Source organism: Piliocolobus tephrosceles, chromosome 2 (genome assembly GCF_002776525.5).
Source record: "Piliocolobus tephrosceles isolate RC106 chromosome 2, ASM277652v3, whole genome shotgun sequence".
Lineage (NCBI taxonomy): Eukaryota > Metazoa > Chordata > Mammalia > Primates > Cercopithecidae > Piliocolobus > Piliocolobus tephrosceles.
Window position 1 is genome coordinate 9,463,965 of NC_045435.1, and position 13,118 is coordinate 9,477,082.

General features: G+C 41.6%; 1 protein-coding gene across 1 annotated transcript in view; it reads left to right on the top strand.

Annotated features, from left to right (window-relative positions):
- GABRR3 (gamma-aminobutyric acid type A receptor subunit rho3) overlaps positions 1–13,118 on the top strand; it is a 63,746-nt gene that overhangs the window by 39,223 nt on the left and 11,405 nt on the right. Inside the window, exon 8 of the mRNA XM_026456968.1 lies at positions 3,348–3,544. Within this exon, the coding sequence (XP_026312753.1) occupies positions 3,348–3,544 (197 nt within the window). The remainder of the gene's footprint in view (positions 1–3,347; positions 3,545–13,118) is intronic.

Consider the following 13,118-nt stretch of genomic DNA (forward strand, 5'->3'; position numbering starts at 1 on the left):
TTTCCTCTTTCTTTCTTTGCCTCCATCATTCTTGCTTGATCCCTCTGGAGAGGTATGCCATTCTCTATAGAATGCATTAAGTAACGGGCTCCTTTACTGGAAAACAGATATGGCAGAGGAAGACAACCAAAGTTTTCAGGCCTGTAGTCACTCTCAGAGAAAAAACGTCTCCTAACAGAGGATATGCCATATACTTGGAAAAGTGAATACTTAGGCAACTGGATAAAAGCAGTTCATTTAACCATCACAGAGATTATGAGAATTTCTAAAGACAGTTATCTGTACTCTTGCACCACCTTCATGAGAAAATGGCTGTCAGTTTCTGGTCATAGAGAAATGTTGGAATGTCAAGCCCCCTTCCTTTCCTTCATATCATGTAATATTTTCTTTCTGCCTAGGCCTATATGAAAAATATTTTCACTCACTTGAAGGTGAATATAAACACCTCCCTCCCTTCAAAACAACTACCTGCAACACAGTTAGTGAGGGGGTGAACAAACTCAGTGGTTTCATAAGTGATGCCTGTCTGCCCTCCTGCTATCATACCCGTCAACAAAACTCTCCACCATGCATGGCTGAAAATAGCCAATGAAACTGACAGATTCATGATTCTCCCCAGACTAAAGGGTTCTTAAGACCCCATGCATGTCTTTAAAAGTTAATAGGGTGAGGCTGCAAGAGCCCAGGGGAACTGAGTCAAAGGGTCACACTAAATATTTTCTCATAACACTTTCCTAACTACGCGTAGCAACATCAGTAGCGGAGAAGATGATTTTCTAATCCAAACACATGACCTTCCTTTGACTAAATGGTCACTTCGTATAATTCAAAACTCCTTTATTGGGATGTTAACTTTAATGGGTTTGGAAGGGATACTATTTGTCAAGATTAATGTATTTTTGAGGGGTGGCTCAAGACATAATAAGTGTATTTAATGTGGCTATAATCCTCCTGACTTCAAGTTCTATTGCTTTAGGAATTTACATCTCAGTTTGCTCATCATTCACTCCCCCTACCCAACAATCCCTCCTCTCCACTCTAATTCTTTTTTTTATTGGTCATCTTAAAGAAGGAAAATCTAGAATGCTGGTTTTAAAATAAATAAGGCCATTGTAAATTAGTTGGATTAAGCACCCTTTAGAGAAAATGATTAATAGTTTATTGCTTTCTGGCAAATATAGATAGTGCAATTCCTTTTTATTTGCCCAGTAGTTATCAATTTCAAGTACATGACGAGACCAATCAGGCATGTACACTTGTGTGTTTGCTCAAAATCCTTATTTTGTCCACTAAGCTCCATATTATTGCACATTGAAAAAATAATAAGTTCTATCATTTATATCTTAAAAAAACAATAAAAGAAGACATTGAAAATTTTTTAGCTAGGCACAGTGGCTGACGCCTGTAATCCCAGCACTTTGGGAGGCCAAGGCAGGCAGATCACCTGAGGTTTGAGTTTGAGACCAGCCTAATCAACATGGAGAAACCCCCTCTCTACTAAAAATACAAAATAAGCGAGGGTGGTGGTGCATGCCTGTAATCCCAGCTACTCAGGAGGCTGAGGCAGGAGAATCACTTGAACCCAGGAGACGGAGATTGCAGTGAGCCGAGATCGTGCCACTGCACGCCAGCCTGGGAGACAAGAGCAAAACTCCATCTCAAAAAAAACAAAACAAACAAACAAATGAAAAGTTTGAACTAATGAGGTTAGCACCGAAGTGGGAATATTAGTTCATGATTCCTTCACTTCCTACCAGTGAAATGTTGAAGAGAGTAAGACATTGGCATACTGAAAATGTCAGTATGGCACAGTAAAGGCACAGTGCCTTCTTTGTGCCTGTTGGCATAATTCTGCACTCTGAACATAATTTGCATTCTGCTCTGACAAAATATGGGGTAATCCCTTAGGCACTCTCAGTTCCTATTTCTTTTCTGCTATGTGTGGCTAATTATTTACCTAGATGTGTGGTAGGCAAATATTTGATAAAAGTAAGCAGGTTTTATTTAATAATCTTGGCTTCAGCTATACCTGTAGTGTTAGTAAAAATTCCATGCTTAATAAAATTCCATGCTTCATGTTCATGCTTTGCTCCATGTTTATGTAGCAAGTATGTTTCAGAGCCAGGGAATACAGACTGAACCCTCTGATATGCAGATTGTTGATAATACCATTGTTGGGGGAAACCTGGGACTTGATGAGACAGTGGCCTGTGTTCAATGTCAAGAGCTGGAATAGCATTTAGGTTTCTTATTCTGGAGTTCAAATTAGTGTGAAGGTGAGATTCCAAGTCCTCCCGTGGTACTGTCAAATTGCCAAGTTGTGTTGATCTTGATCATACAAACTAAAAATCGTATTTGAAATAGAATGGCTCTATAGAATTGTCATTGTGTTTGATATGGGACTGTCTCAGATGAGAGTCTAACAGAATTATTACAGAAAAGATAGAAAGGTGTTAGTGAAAGCAGTCCACATGCTGTGGCTGTACATTTAGGAGTAAATCACAGTGCTCTTCCTGCTGTTTGGGACTCTGTCTGTTGACATTACAATGTCCTCACAACTTATAAAAATCATTAAGGATTCCATTTGCACCTCCCTGGTGGGAAATTAAGAAATAAAACCATGCCAGCCAGTGTACATTTCAAATATTTACAATAGTATGTTTTCTCTCCAGGCGGTACTCTCGCAATATCCCTCTGAGAAATTAGTGTAGACATTGAATGGCCTTCCCCATGGCCAGCATTTTATTAAGGAAATCTCAGAGTCACTTCTTTCTCCATTTTCCCCAGAACTTTGATCTTCTTACCTCTGATGATCATGCCAGAGAACAAGGAAGTAAAAGGAATAGGGGAAAAAAGGAAAGGGAAGAGGGAAAGTAGCAGAAAGGGAGAGGGGAATAGAAGGAAAGGGAAGCATGAAATATTAAAGGTAGACATAAAGACAAGTTATGAACAGTAAAAATTGTGAAAGAATGGGAAAGGTTAGAGGAAATGATTTTAGAATTTTTTTAAATGGAATACATGTTTCCCTTTCTGGCCTGCTTCGAAGAGGCCCCTCTGAGGGTGGAAAACAGAAATGTCAGACTCTGGTTTCTGTGAAGGCTTAAATGGAATAAAGCAAACCTTCTGGACAATAGGGTGAGGGCAAGAAAAAGAGACAGAAAGAAAAATCCAAGAAGAGTGTTTGTTTAGGCTCAAGGTATGTACTTGGTCAACATGCACACACCTTCCTTCCTCTTGGATCACCAGGTTGATATTGTTCTAGAAATTCATCCCCTGGTGTGATTCAGCACCAGATCCTGGAAATGAATGTCTGTATCACTGAGCTTGCCACTATTCTCCAATGGCAGGAATCACCACAGTGCTGACCATGTCCACGATCATCACTGCCATGAGCGCCTCCATGCCCCAGGTGTCCTACCTCAAGGCTGTGGATGTGTACCTGTGGGTCAGCTCCTTCTTCGTGTTCCTGTCAGTCATTGAGTATGCAGCTGTGAACTACCTCACCACGGTGGAAGAGCGGAAACAATTCAAGAAGACAGGGAAGGTACAGCCTTGCTTTGACTATCAGATCCCTTGGGGAATGTGGAAAAGACTACCCTTATCTGTCGCCCTCCCTTGACAGTGTTGTAAGCCTTTGTGTTAAGTCCATGTGCTTGTCAAGAGGCAAGTTGACAGTATGGTGACAATTTAACATTGAACCTTACTCTCTGCTCTGTGCTGGCTGTTTTCTCATCCTCACTCACCTTCACCAGGAGTTTTTGTGTGTGCAGAATTCCTTTCAATATGCTCCTTTCCCCCAGCTGTACCTTTTGAATAAAAGGGGTTGACATACAAACCACATTCTTTCAAGTGGATGATCATGATAATAATAATAGCTAACACATAATAGGGGTTTATTATATATTGGCATCATACGAACCATCTAACATATTGTGTCAGTTAACTCTCATGGTAAGGTCAGTATTTTATTGCCCTCATTTCACAGAATGCAGCTGGGTGGTAACTTGGCCAAGGTCACACAGCTGAAGAGGAATCGGGCTTTGCTTCTGGGTCTCCTTGACTTCAAAGGCCGTGTGTGTACTCTCAACCAGTAAATGATACGTTTCTCGCCACCGAGAGCCAGCATTTACTTTTCTCTTCTTGTCACTCGGGAGAGTGGTAGAGCATAAAGAGAGGTTCTTCCCCCGACAGTATCCTAGAAATGAGGTGCCTTCTGGGCTGTAAATGTTATCCATGTGTTTTGTGACATTGCTTAATAAATGCAGATAGATTGCTCTCTACCTGCTTCATTTCACAGAGGATTTGGGCACCAGTTTCCTGCTTTTACAAGAACTTACGTAAGATATTGTACTTCAGAAACTTAACTGATAAGTCATTCGTTTCTAGTCTACCCTTAAGAGAATAAACACACATTCGCACACATATATATGTGCATATAGTATATATGTATACATACACATCCTATATAGAGAATAGCTATCCACGTACACCCATAACTTCAATGAAATCTATTCACATTGGTTTAAGGGTTTTTTTCACATGAGCATTTATACGCACCCAAACATTATTTAATATTTTTTCTACTTCTGAGAGCATCTCATACTTTCAGAGTGTTTTTATATCCTCTTCTCACACCGAACCTTCATGTCAACCCCCGGTATAGATCTCGCAGAGATTATCATCTCTATTTTATAAATGAAAAAGCAGAATTCTAGTGAAATGAAGTGATTTGCCAACAGATTCTCAGCCAACAGAACTGCAGTTGCAATTCAGATATGGAATGCTCACTTCATCCTTTGATTTTACATCCTTTGAGTCAAAGCTCTAAAAATAGCTGATTTTGTTTTCTTGCAGATGCTTTCATTTCTTTGCTAGCAGCATGTGACTATGTTTGCCTGTCACATACATACCCGCAGTAAGTGCTATGCAGGTGTAAGGAAACCAGGAGCTGTTAGAGCAGTATGCGGCAGTGGTGTGTGGGCATCACCTGGGTCCTAGTTAAACTCTAATTCAGGAGGTCGGGGGTGGGACCTGAGACTCTGAATGGCTAATAAGCTCTAGGTGATGCTGATGCTGTTGGTCTATTACCCATACTGGATAGCAATGATTTGGATAGTCTGTGAAGTGAAAAGTGACAGGAAAAATGTGTAAGGAGGGAAAGAATTTTCTTCCTGTTTTATTTTGTTTTTATACGGGGAGTGGCTAACACAAGAAATAGGCACTGAAGTACTTTTGGCTCACCTCCATCTAGTCCTTTGACTCAAAAATATCTACAACTCCCTGCCCCCACCTGCCACACAACATATGTTCACACTGCCTGATTGTTTTATACTTGTTGATATCATACACTATCTTTTTGTGTACCACTATGCAGAACTTCTTTCCAGGTAATGAGCATCTTCCATTTTAAAAATTATTTTTCAATTTTTAATTGTAAAATTACCATAACTTAGATTTTACAATCTGAATTGATTATTTAAGTGTGCAGTTCAGTAGTGTTAAGTATAGTCACATTGTGGTGCAACCAATCTCCAGAGCTCTTTCATCTCGCACAAGGGAAACTCTGGCGCAACCAATCCCCAGAGCTCTTTCATCTCGCACAACTGAAACTCTATACCCATCAAAGAGCAACTTGCCGTATTCCCCAACCCCCAGGACCTGGAAACCACCAGTCTAAGCATCCTCAATTATCTCAAATAAATGCAATTATCTCAAAGGAATGTCCTATTTGCCATTCATATCTTTGTGGGACAAAACGAAGAAATGATTGAAGTCAGAAGAAGAGATGGCAGACCAGGTGCAGTGGCTCACGCCAGCACTTTGGGAGGCCGAGGCAAGTGGATTTCTTAAGGTCAGGAATTCCAGACCAGCCTGGCCAACATATGAAACCCCATGTCTACTAAAAATACAAAAATTAGCCGGGGGTGTGGTGGGCACCTGTGATCCCAGCTACTCAGGAGGCTCAGGCGGGAGAATTGTTTGAACCTGGGAGGCCGAGGTTGCAGTGAGCTGTGATTGCACCACTGCACTCCAGCCTGGGTGACAGAGGAAGGCTCTGTCTCAAAAAAAAAAAAAAAAAGAAGAAGAAGAAGAGGAAGTCTTGATGGCAAACCAAATCCACCACATCCCAGCTTTGTGTTCCAGGTTAAGTCTCCTAAACCCCTTCTGTGCTTACACAATAGTGTCATTTCTTCCCCATTTACTTCACAAGGCTGTTGTGATGATCACGTGATATAATAAAAAGGCCTAAAGTAAAGTGCTATAAAAATGGAAGTTCTTATTTTATTTTTTTTTTAATTATACTTTAAGTTCTAGGGTACATGTGCATAATGTGCAGGTTTGTTACATATGTATACTTGCGCCATGTTGGTGTGCTGCACCCATCAACTCGTCAGCACCCATCAATTCATCATTTATATCAGGTATAACTCCCCAATGCAATCCCTCCCCCCTCCCCCCTCCCCATGATAGGCCCCAGTGTGTGATGTTCCCCTTCCTGAGTCCAAGTGATCTCATTGTTCAGTTCCCAACTATGAGTGAGAACATGCGGTGTTTGGTTTTCTGTTCTTGTGATAGTTTGCTAAGAATGATGGTTTTCAGCTGCACCCATGTCCCTACAAAGGACACAAACTCATCCTTTTTTATGGCTGCATAGTATTCCATGGTGTATATGTGCCACATTTTCTTAATCCAGTCTGTCACTGATGGACATTTGGGTTGATTCCAAGTCTTTGCTATTGTGAATAGTGCCGCAATAAACATACGTGTGCATGTGTCTTTATAGCAGCATGGTTTATAATCCTTTGGGTATATACCCAGTAGTGGGATGGCTGGGTCATATGGTACATCCAGTTCTAGATCCTTGAGGAATCGCCATACTCTTTTCCATAATGGTTGAACTAGTTTACAATCCCACCAACAGTGTAAAAGTGTTCCTATTTCTCCACATCCTCTCCAACACCTGTTGTTTCCTGACTTTTGAATGATTGCCATTCTAAATGGTGTGAGATGGTATCTCATTGTGGTTTTGATTTGCATTTCTCTGACGGCGAGTGATGATGAGCATTTTTTCATGTGTCTGTTGGCTGTATGAATGTCTTCTTTTGAGAAATGTCTGTTCATATCCTTTCCCCACTTTTTGATGGGGTTGTTTGTTTTTTTCTTGTATATTTGTTTGAGTTCTTTGTAGATTCTGGAAATTAGCCCTTTGTCAGATGAGTAGATTGCAAAAATTTTCTCCCATTCTGTAGGTTGCCTGTTCACTCTGATGGTAGTTTCTTTTGCTGTGCTGAAGCTCTTTAGTTTAATTAGATCCCATTTGTCAATTTTGGCTTTTGCTGCCGTTGCTTTTGGTGTTTTAGACATGAAGTCCTTGCCCATGCCTATGTCCTGAATGGTACTACCTAGGTTTTCTTCTAGGGTTTTTATGGTATTAGGTCTAACATTTAAGTCTCTAATCCATCTTGAATTAATCTTCGTATAAGGAGTAAGGAAAGGATCCAGTTTCAGCTCTCTACTTCTGGCGAGCCAATTTTCCCAGCACCATTTATTAAATAGAGAATCCTTTCCCCATTTCTTGTTTCTCTCAGGTTTGTCAGAGATCAGATGGCTGTAGATGTGTGGTATTATTTCTGAGGACTCTGTTCTGTTCCGTTGGTCTGTATCTCTGTTTTGGTACCAGTGCCATGCTGTTTTGGTTACTGTAGCCTTGTAGTATAGTTTGAAGTCAGGTAGCGTGATGCCTCCAGCTTTATCCTTTTGACTTAGGATTGTCTTGGCAATGCGGGCTCTTTTTTGGTTCCATATGAACTTTAAAGCAGTTTTTTCCAATTCTGTGAAGAAACTCATTGGTAGCTTGATGGGGATGGCATTGAATCTATAAATTACCTTGGGCAGTATGGCCATTTTCACCATATTGATTCCTCCTATCCATGAGCATGGTACGTTCTTCCATTTGTTTGTGTCCTCTTTTATTTCACTGAGCAGTGGTTTGTATTGCTCCTTGAAGAGGTCCTTTACATCCCTTGTAAGTTAGATTCCTAGGTATTTTATTCTCTTTGAAGCAATTGTGAATGGAAGTTCATTCCTGATTTGGCTCTCTGTTTGTCTGTTACTGGTGTATAAGAATGCTTGTGATTTTTGCACATTAATTTTGTATCCTGAGACTTTGCTGAAGTTGCTTATCAGCTTAAGAAGATTTTGGGCTGAGACGATGGGGTTTTCTAAATACACAATCATGTCATCTGCAAACAGGGACAATTTGACTTCCTCTTTTCCTAACTGAATACCCTTGATTTCTTTCTCTTGCCTGATTGCCCTAGCCAGAACTTCCAACACTATGTTGAATAGGAGTGGTGAGAGAGGGCATCCCTGTCTTGTGCCAGTTTTCAAAGGGAATTTTTCCAGTTTTTGCCCATTCAGTATGATATTAGCTGTGGGTTTGTCATAAATAGCTCTTATTATTTTGAGGTACGTTCCATCAATACCGAATTTGTTGAGCGTTTTTAGCATGAAGGGCTGTTGAATTTTGTCAAAAGCCTTTTCTGCATCTATTGAGATAATCATGTGGTTCTTGTCTTTGGTTCTGTTTATATGCTGGATTATGTTTATTGATTTGCGAATGTTGAACCAGCCTTGCATCCCAGGGATGAAGCCCACTTGATCATGGTGGATAAGCTTTTTGATGTGCTGCTGAATCCGGTTTGCCAGTATTTTATTGAGGATTTTTGCATCGATGTTCATCAGGGAGATTGGTCTAAAATTCTCTTTTTTTGTTGTGTCTCTGCCAGGCTTTGGTATCAGGATGATGTTGGCCTCATAAAATGAGTTAGGGAGGATTCCCTCTTTTTCTATTGATTGGAATAGTTTCAGAAGGAATGGTACCAGCTCCTCCTTGTACCTCTGGTAGAATTCAGCTGTGAATCCATCTGGTCCTGGACTTTTTTTGGTTGGTAGGCTATTAATTATTGCCTCAATTTCAGAGCCTGCTATTGGTCTATTCAGGGATTCAACTTCTTCCTGGTTTAGTCTTGGAAGAGTGTAAGTGTCCAGGAAATTATCCATTTCTTCTAGATTTTTTAGTTGATTTGCGTAGAGGTGTTTATAGTATTCTCTGATGGTAGTTTGTATTTCTGTGGGGTCGGTGGTGATATCCCCTTTATCATTTTTTATTGCGTCTATTTGATTCCTCTCTCTTTTCTTCTTTATTAGTTTTGCTAGCGGTCTGTCAATTTTGTTGATCTTTTCAAAAAACCAACTCCTGGATTCATTGATTTTTTGGAGGGTTTTTTGTGTCTCTATCTCCTTCAGTTCTGCTCTGATCTTAGTTATTTCTTGCCTTCTGCTAGCTTTTGAATGTGTTTGCTCTTGCCTCTCTAGTTCTTTTAATTGTGATGTTAGAGTGTCAATTTTAGATCTTTCCTGCTTTCTCTTGTGGGCATTTAGTGCTATAAATTTCCCTCTACACACTGCTTTAAATGTGTCCCAGAGATTCTGGTATGTTGTATCTTTGTTCTCATTGGTTTCAAAGAACATCTTTATTTCTGCTTTCATTTCGTTATGTACCCAGTAGTCATTCAGGAGCAGGTTGTTCAGTTTCCATGTAGTTGAGCGGTTTTGATTGAGTTTCTTAGTCCTGAGTTCTAGTTTGATTGCACTGTGGTCTGAGAGACAGTTTGTTATAATTTCTATTCTTTTACATTTGCTGAGGAGTGCTTTACTTCCAATTATGTGGTCAATTTTGGAATAAGTGTGATGTGGTGCTGAGAAGAATGTATATTCTGTTGATTTGGGGTGGAGAGTTCTGTAGATGTCTATTAGGTCTGCTTGGTGCAGAGTTGAGTTCAATTCCTGGATATCCTTGTTAACTTTCTGTCTCGTTGATCTGTCTAATGTTGACAGTGGAGTGTTGAAGTCTCCCGTTATTATTGTATGGGAGTCTAAGTCTCTTTGTAAGTCTCTAAGGACTTGCTTTATGAATCTGGGTGCTCCTGTATTGGGTGCATATATATTTAGGATAGTTAGTTCTTCCTGTTGAATTGATCCCTTTATCATTATGTAATGTCCTTCTTTGTCTCTTTTGATCTTTGATGGTTTAAAACCTGTTTTATCAGAGACTAGGATTGCAACCCCTGCTTTTTTTTGTTCTCCATTTGCTTGGTAGATCTTCCTCCATCCCTTTATTTTGAGCCTATGTATGTCTCTGCATGTGAGATGGGTCTCCTGAAGACAGCAGACTGATGGGTCTTGACTCTTGATCCAGTTTGCCAGTCTGTATCTTTTAATTGGAGCATTTAGTCCATTAACATTTAAGGTTAATATTGTTATGTGTGAACTTGATCCTGCCATTATGATATTAACTGGTTATTTTGCTCGTTAGTTGATGCAGTTTCTTCCTAGCATCGATGGTGTTTACATTTTGGCATGTTTTTGCAATGGCTGGTACCGGTTGTTCCTTTCCATGTTTAGGGCTTCCTTCAGGGTCTCTTGTAAGGCAGGCCTGGTGGTGATAAAACCTCTAAGCATTTGCTTATCTGTAAAGGATTTTATTTCTCCTTCACTGATGAAACTTAGTTTGGCTGGATATGAAATTCTGGGTTTAAAATTCTTTTCTTTAAGAATGTTGAATATTGGCCCCCACTCTCTTCTGGCTTGTAGAGTTTCTGCCAAGAGATCTGCTGTCAGTCTGATGGGCTTCCCTTTGTGGGTAACCTGACCTTTCTCTCTGGCTGCCCTTAAGATTCTTTCCTGCATTTCAACTTTGGTGAATCTGGCAATTATGTGTCTTGGAGTTGCTCTTCTGGAGGAGTATCTTTGTGGCATTCTCTGTATTTCCTGAATTTGAATGTTGGCCTGCCCTACTAGGTTGGGGAAGTTCTCCTGGATGATATCCTGAAGAGTGTTTTCCAACTTGGTTCCATTTTCCCCCTCACTTTCAGGAACCCCAATCAGATGTAGATTTGGTCTTTTTACAGAATCCCACACTTCTTGCAGGCTTTGTTCATTTCTTTTTCTTCTTTTTTCTTTTGGTTTCTCTTCTCGCTTCATTTCATTCATTTGATCCTCAATCGCTGATACTCTTTCTTCCAGTTGATCGAGTCAGTTACTGAAGCTTGTGCATTTGTCACGTATTTCTCGTGTCATGGTTTTCATCTCTGTCATTTCGCTTATGACCTTCTCTGCATTAATTAGTCTAGCTGTCAATTCTTCCACTCTTTTTTCAAGATTTTTAGTTTCTTTGCGCTGGGTATGTAATTCCTCCTTTAGCTCTGAGAAGTTTGATGGACTGAAGGCTTCTTCTGTCATCTCGTCAAAGTCATTCTCTGACCAGCTTTGATCCATTGCTGGTGATGGGCTGTGCTCCTTTGCAGGAGGAGATGCGCTCTTATTTTTTGAATTTCCAGCTTTTCTGCCCTACTTTTTCCCCATCTTTGTGGTTTTATCTGCCTCTGGTCTTTGATGATGGTGATGTACTGATGGGGTTTTGGTATAGGTGTCCTTCCTGTTTGATAGTTTTCCTTCTAACAGTCAGGACCCTCAGCTGTAGGTCTGTTGGAGATTGCTTGAGGTCCACTCCAGACCCTGTTTGCCTGGGTATGAGCAGCAGAGGTTGCAGAAGATAGAATATTGCTGAACAGCGAGTGTACCTGTCTGATTCTTACTTTGGAAGCTTCCTCTCAGGGGTGTACTCCACCCTGTGAGGTGTGGGGTGTCAGACTGCCCCTAGTGGGGGATGTCTCCCAGTTAGGCTACTCAGGGGTCAGGGACCCACTTGAGCAGGCAGTCTGTCCCTTCTCAGATCTCAACCTCCGTGTTGGGAGATCCACTGCTCTCTTCAAAGCTGTCAGACAGAGTCGTTTGCGTCTGCAGAGGTTTCTGCTGCTTTTGTTGTTGTTGTTGTTATCTATGCCCTGTCCCCAGAGGTGGAGTCCACAGTGACAGGCAGGTTTCCTTGAGCTGCTGTCAGCTCCACCCAGTTCGAGCTTCCCAGCGGCTTTGTTTACCTACTTAAGCCTCAGCGATGGCGGGCGCCCCTCCTCCAGCCTCCCTGCTGCCTTGCGGTTAGATCGCAGACTGCTGTGTTAGCAATGAGGCAGGCTCCATGGGCGTGGGACCCTCCCGGCCAGGTGTGGGATATATTCTCCTGGTGTGCCCCTGTGCTTACAGTGCAGTATTGGGGTGGGAGTTACCCGATTTTCTAGGTGTTGTATGTCTCAGTTCCCCTGGCTAAGAAAAGGGATTCCCTTCCCCCTTGCGCTTCCCAGGTGAGGCGATGCCTCGCCCTGCTTCAGCTCTCGCTGGTTGGGCTGCAGCAACTGACCAGCACCGATTGTCTGGCACTCCCTAGTGAGATGACCCCCAGTACCTCAGTTGAAAATGCAGAAATCACTGGTCTTCTGTGTCGCTCGTGCTGGGAGTTGAAGACTGGAGCTGTTCCTATCCGGCCATCCTGCTCCGGAAGTTCTTATTGTGAGTAGTGCCCAGAACACCTGCCCTGACGGAGTAAGAGTATTACTAGGAAGAGTGGGAACAAATCCAGTGATTTGAGATCCCTTGGAAGAAATAGGATGCAATGAGAGGGGCTGGGTAGAAGAAATGTCGGTGGGTTTGGGGGCTAATAGATGACACCTCTCTATACATATGGAGTTGGAAGCCAGTATTAGGGAGCCAGATATATGGATATAACAATGTCAAGCAGTTTGGAGAATGTTGCTTAGATCTGTGAACAGGAGGGCTCGCTAATATTTCATCACTAGCTTAAATGTACTCACTGTCTTGGTCACTGGCAAAACAATGTTCAGGCTTATCCCTGGAAGGACAGTATCTTTTCACTACATTTCAGAGAAGAGACCTGGACACCAATGCAGACACCAAATGGAGGACTCTAAAGGGACTGAGCCAAACATGCCAGTTTCTTTTCCCAGACCAGTACAGTAGAGTGACTGAGGGACGTTGAGAAAGGGCTGGAGTGTTAGGCCTCACAATGGAGTTCCTCTGTATGAAAACAAATCAGGCAAAACTTGTTTTCATCACTCCCCTACCACCATTACCACTACCATCCACCAACCACCACCATCATCCACCACCCAGCACCATCCACCCTCTACCACCATCCACCA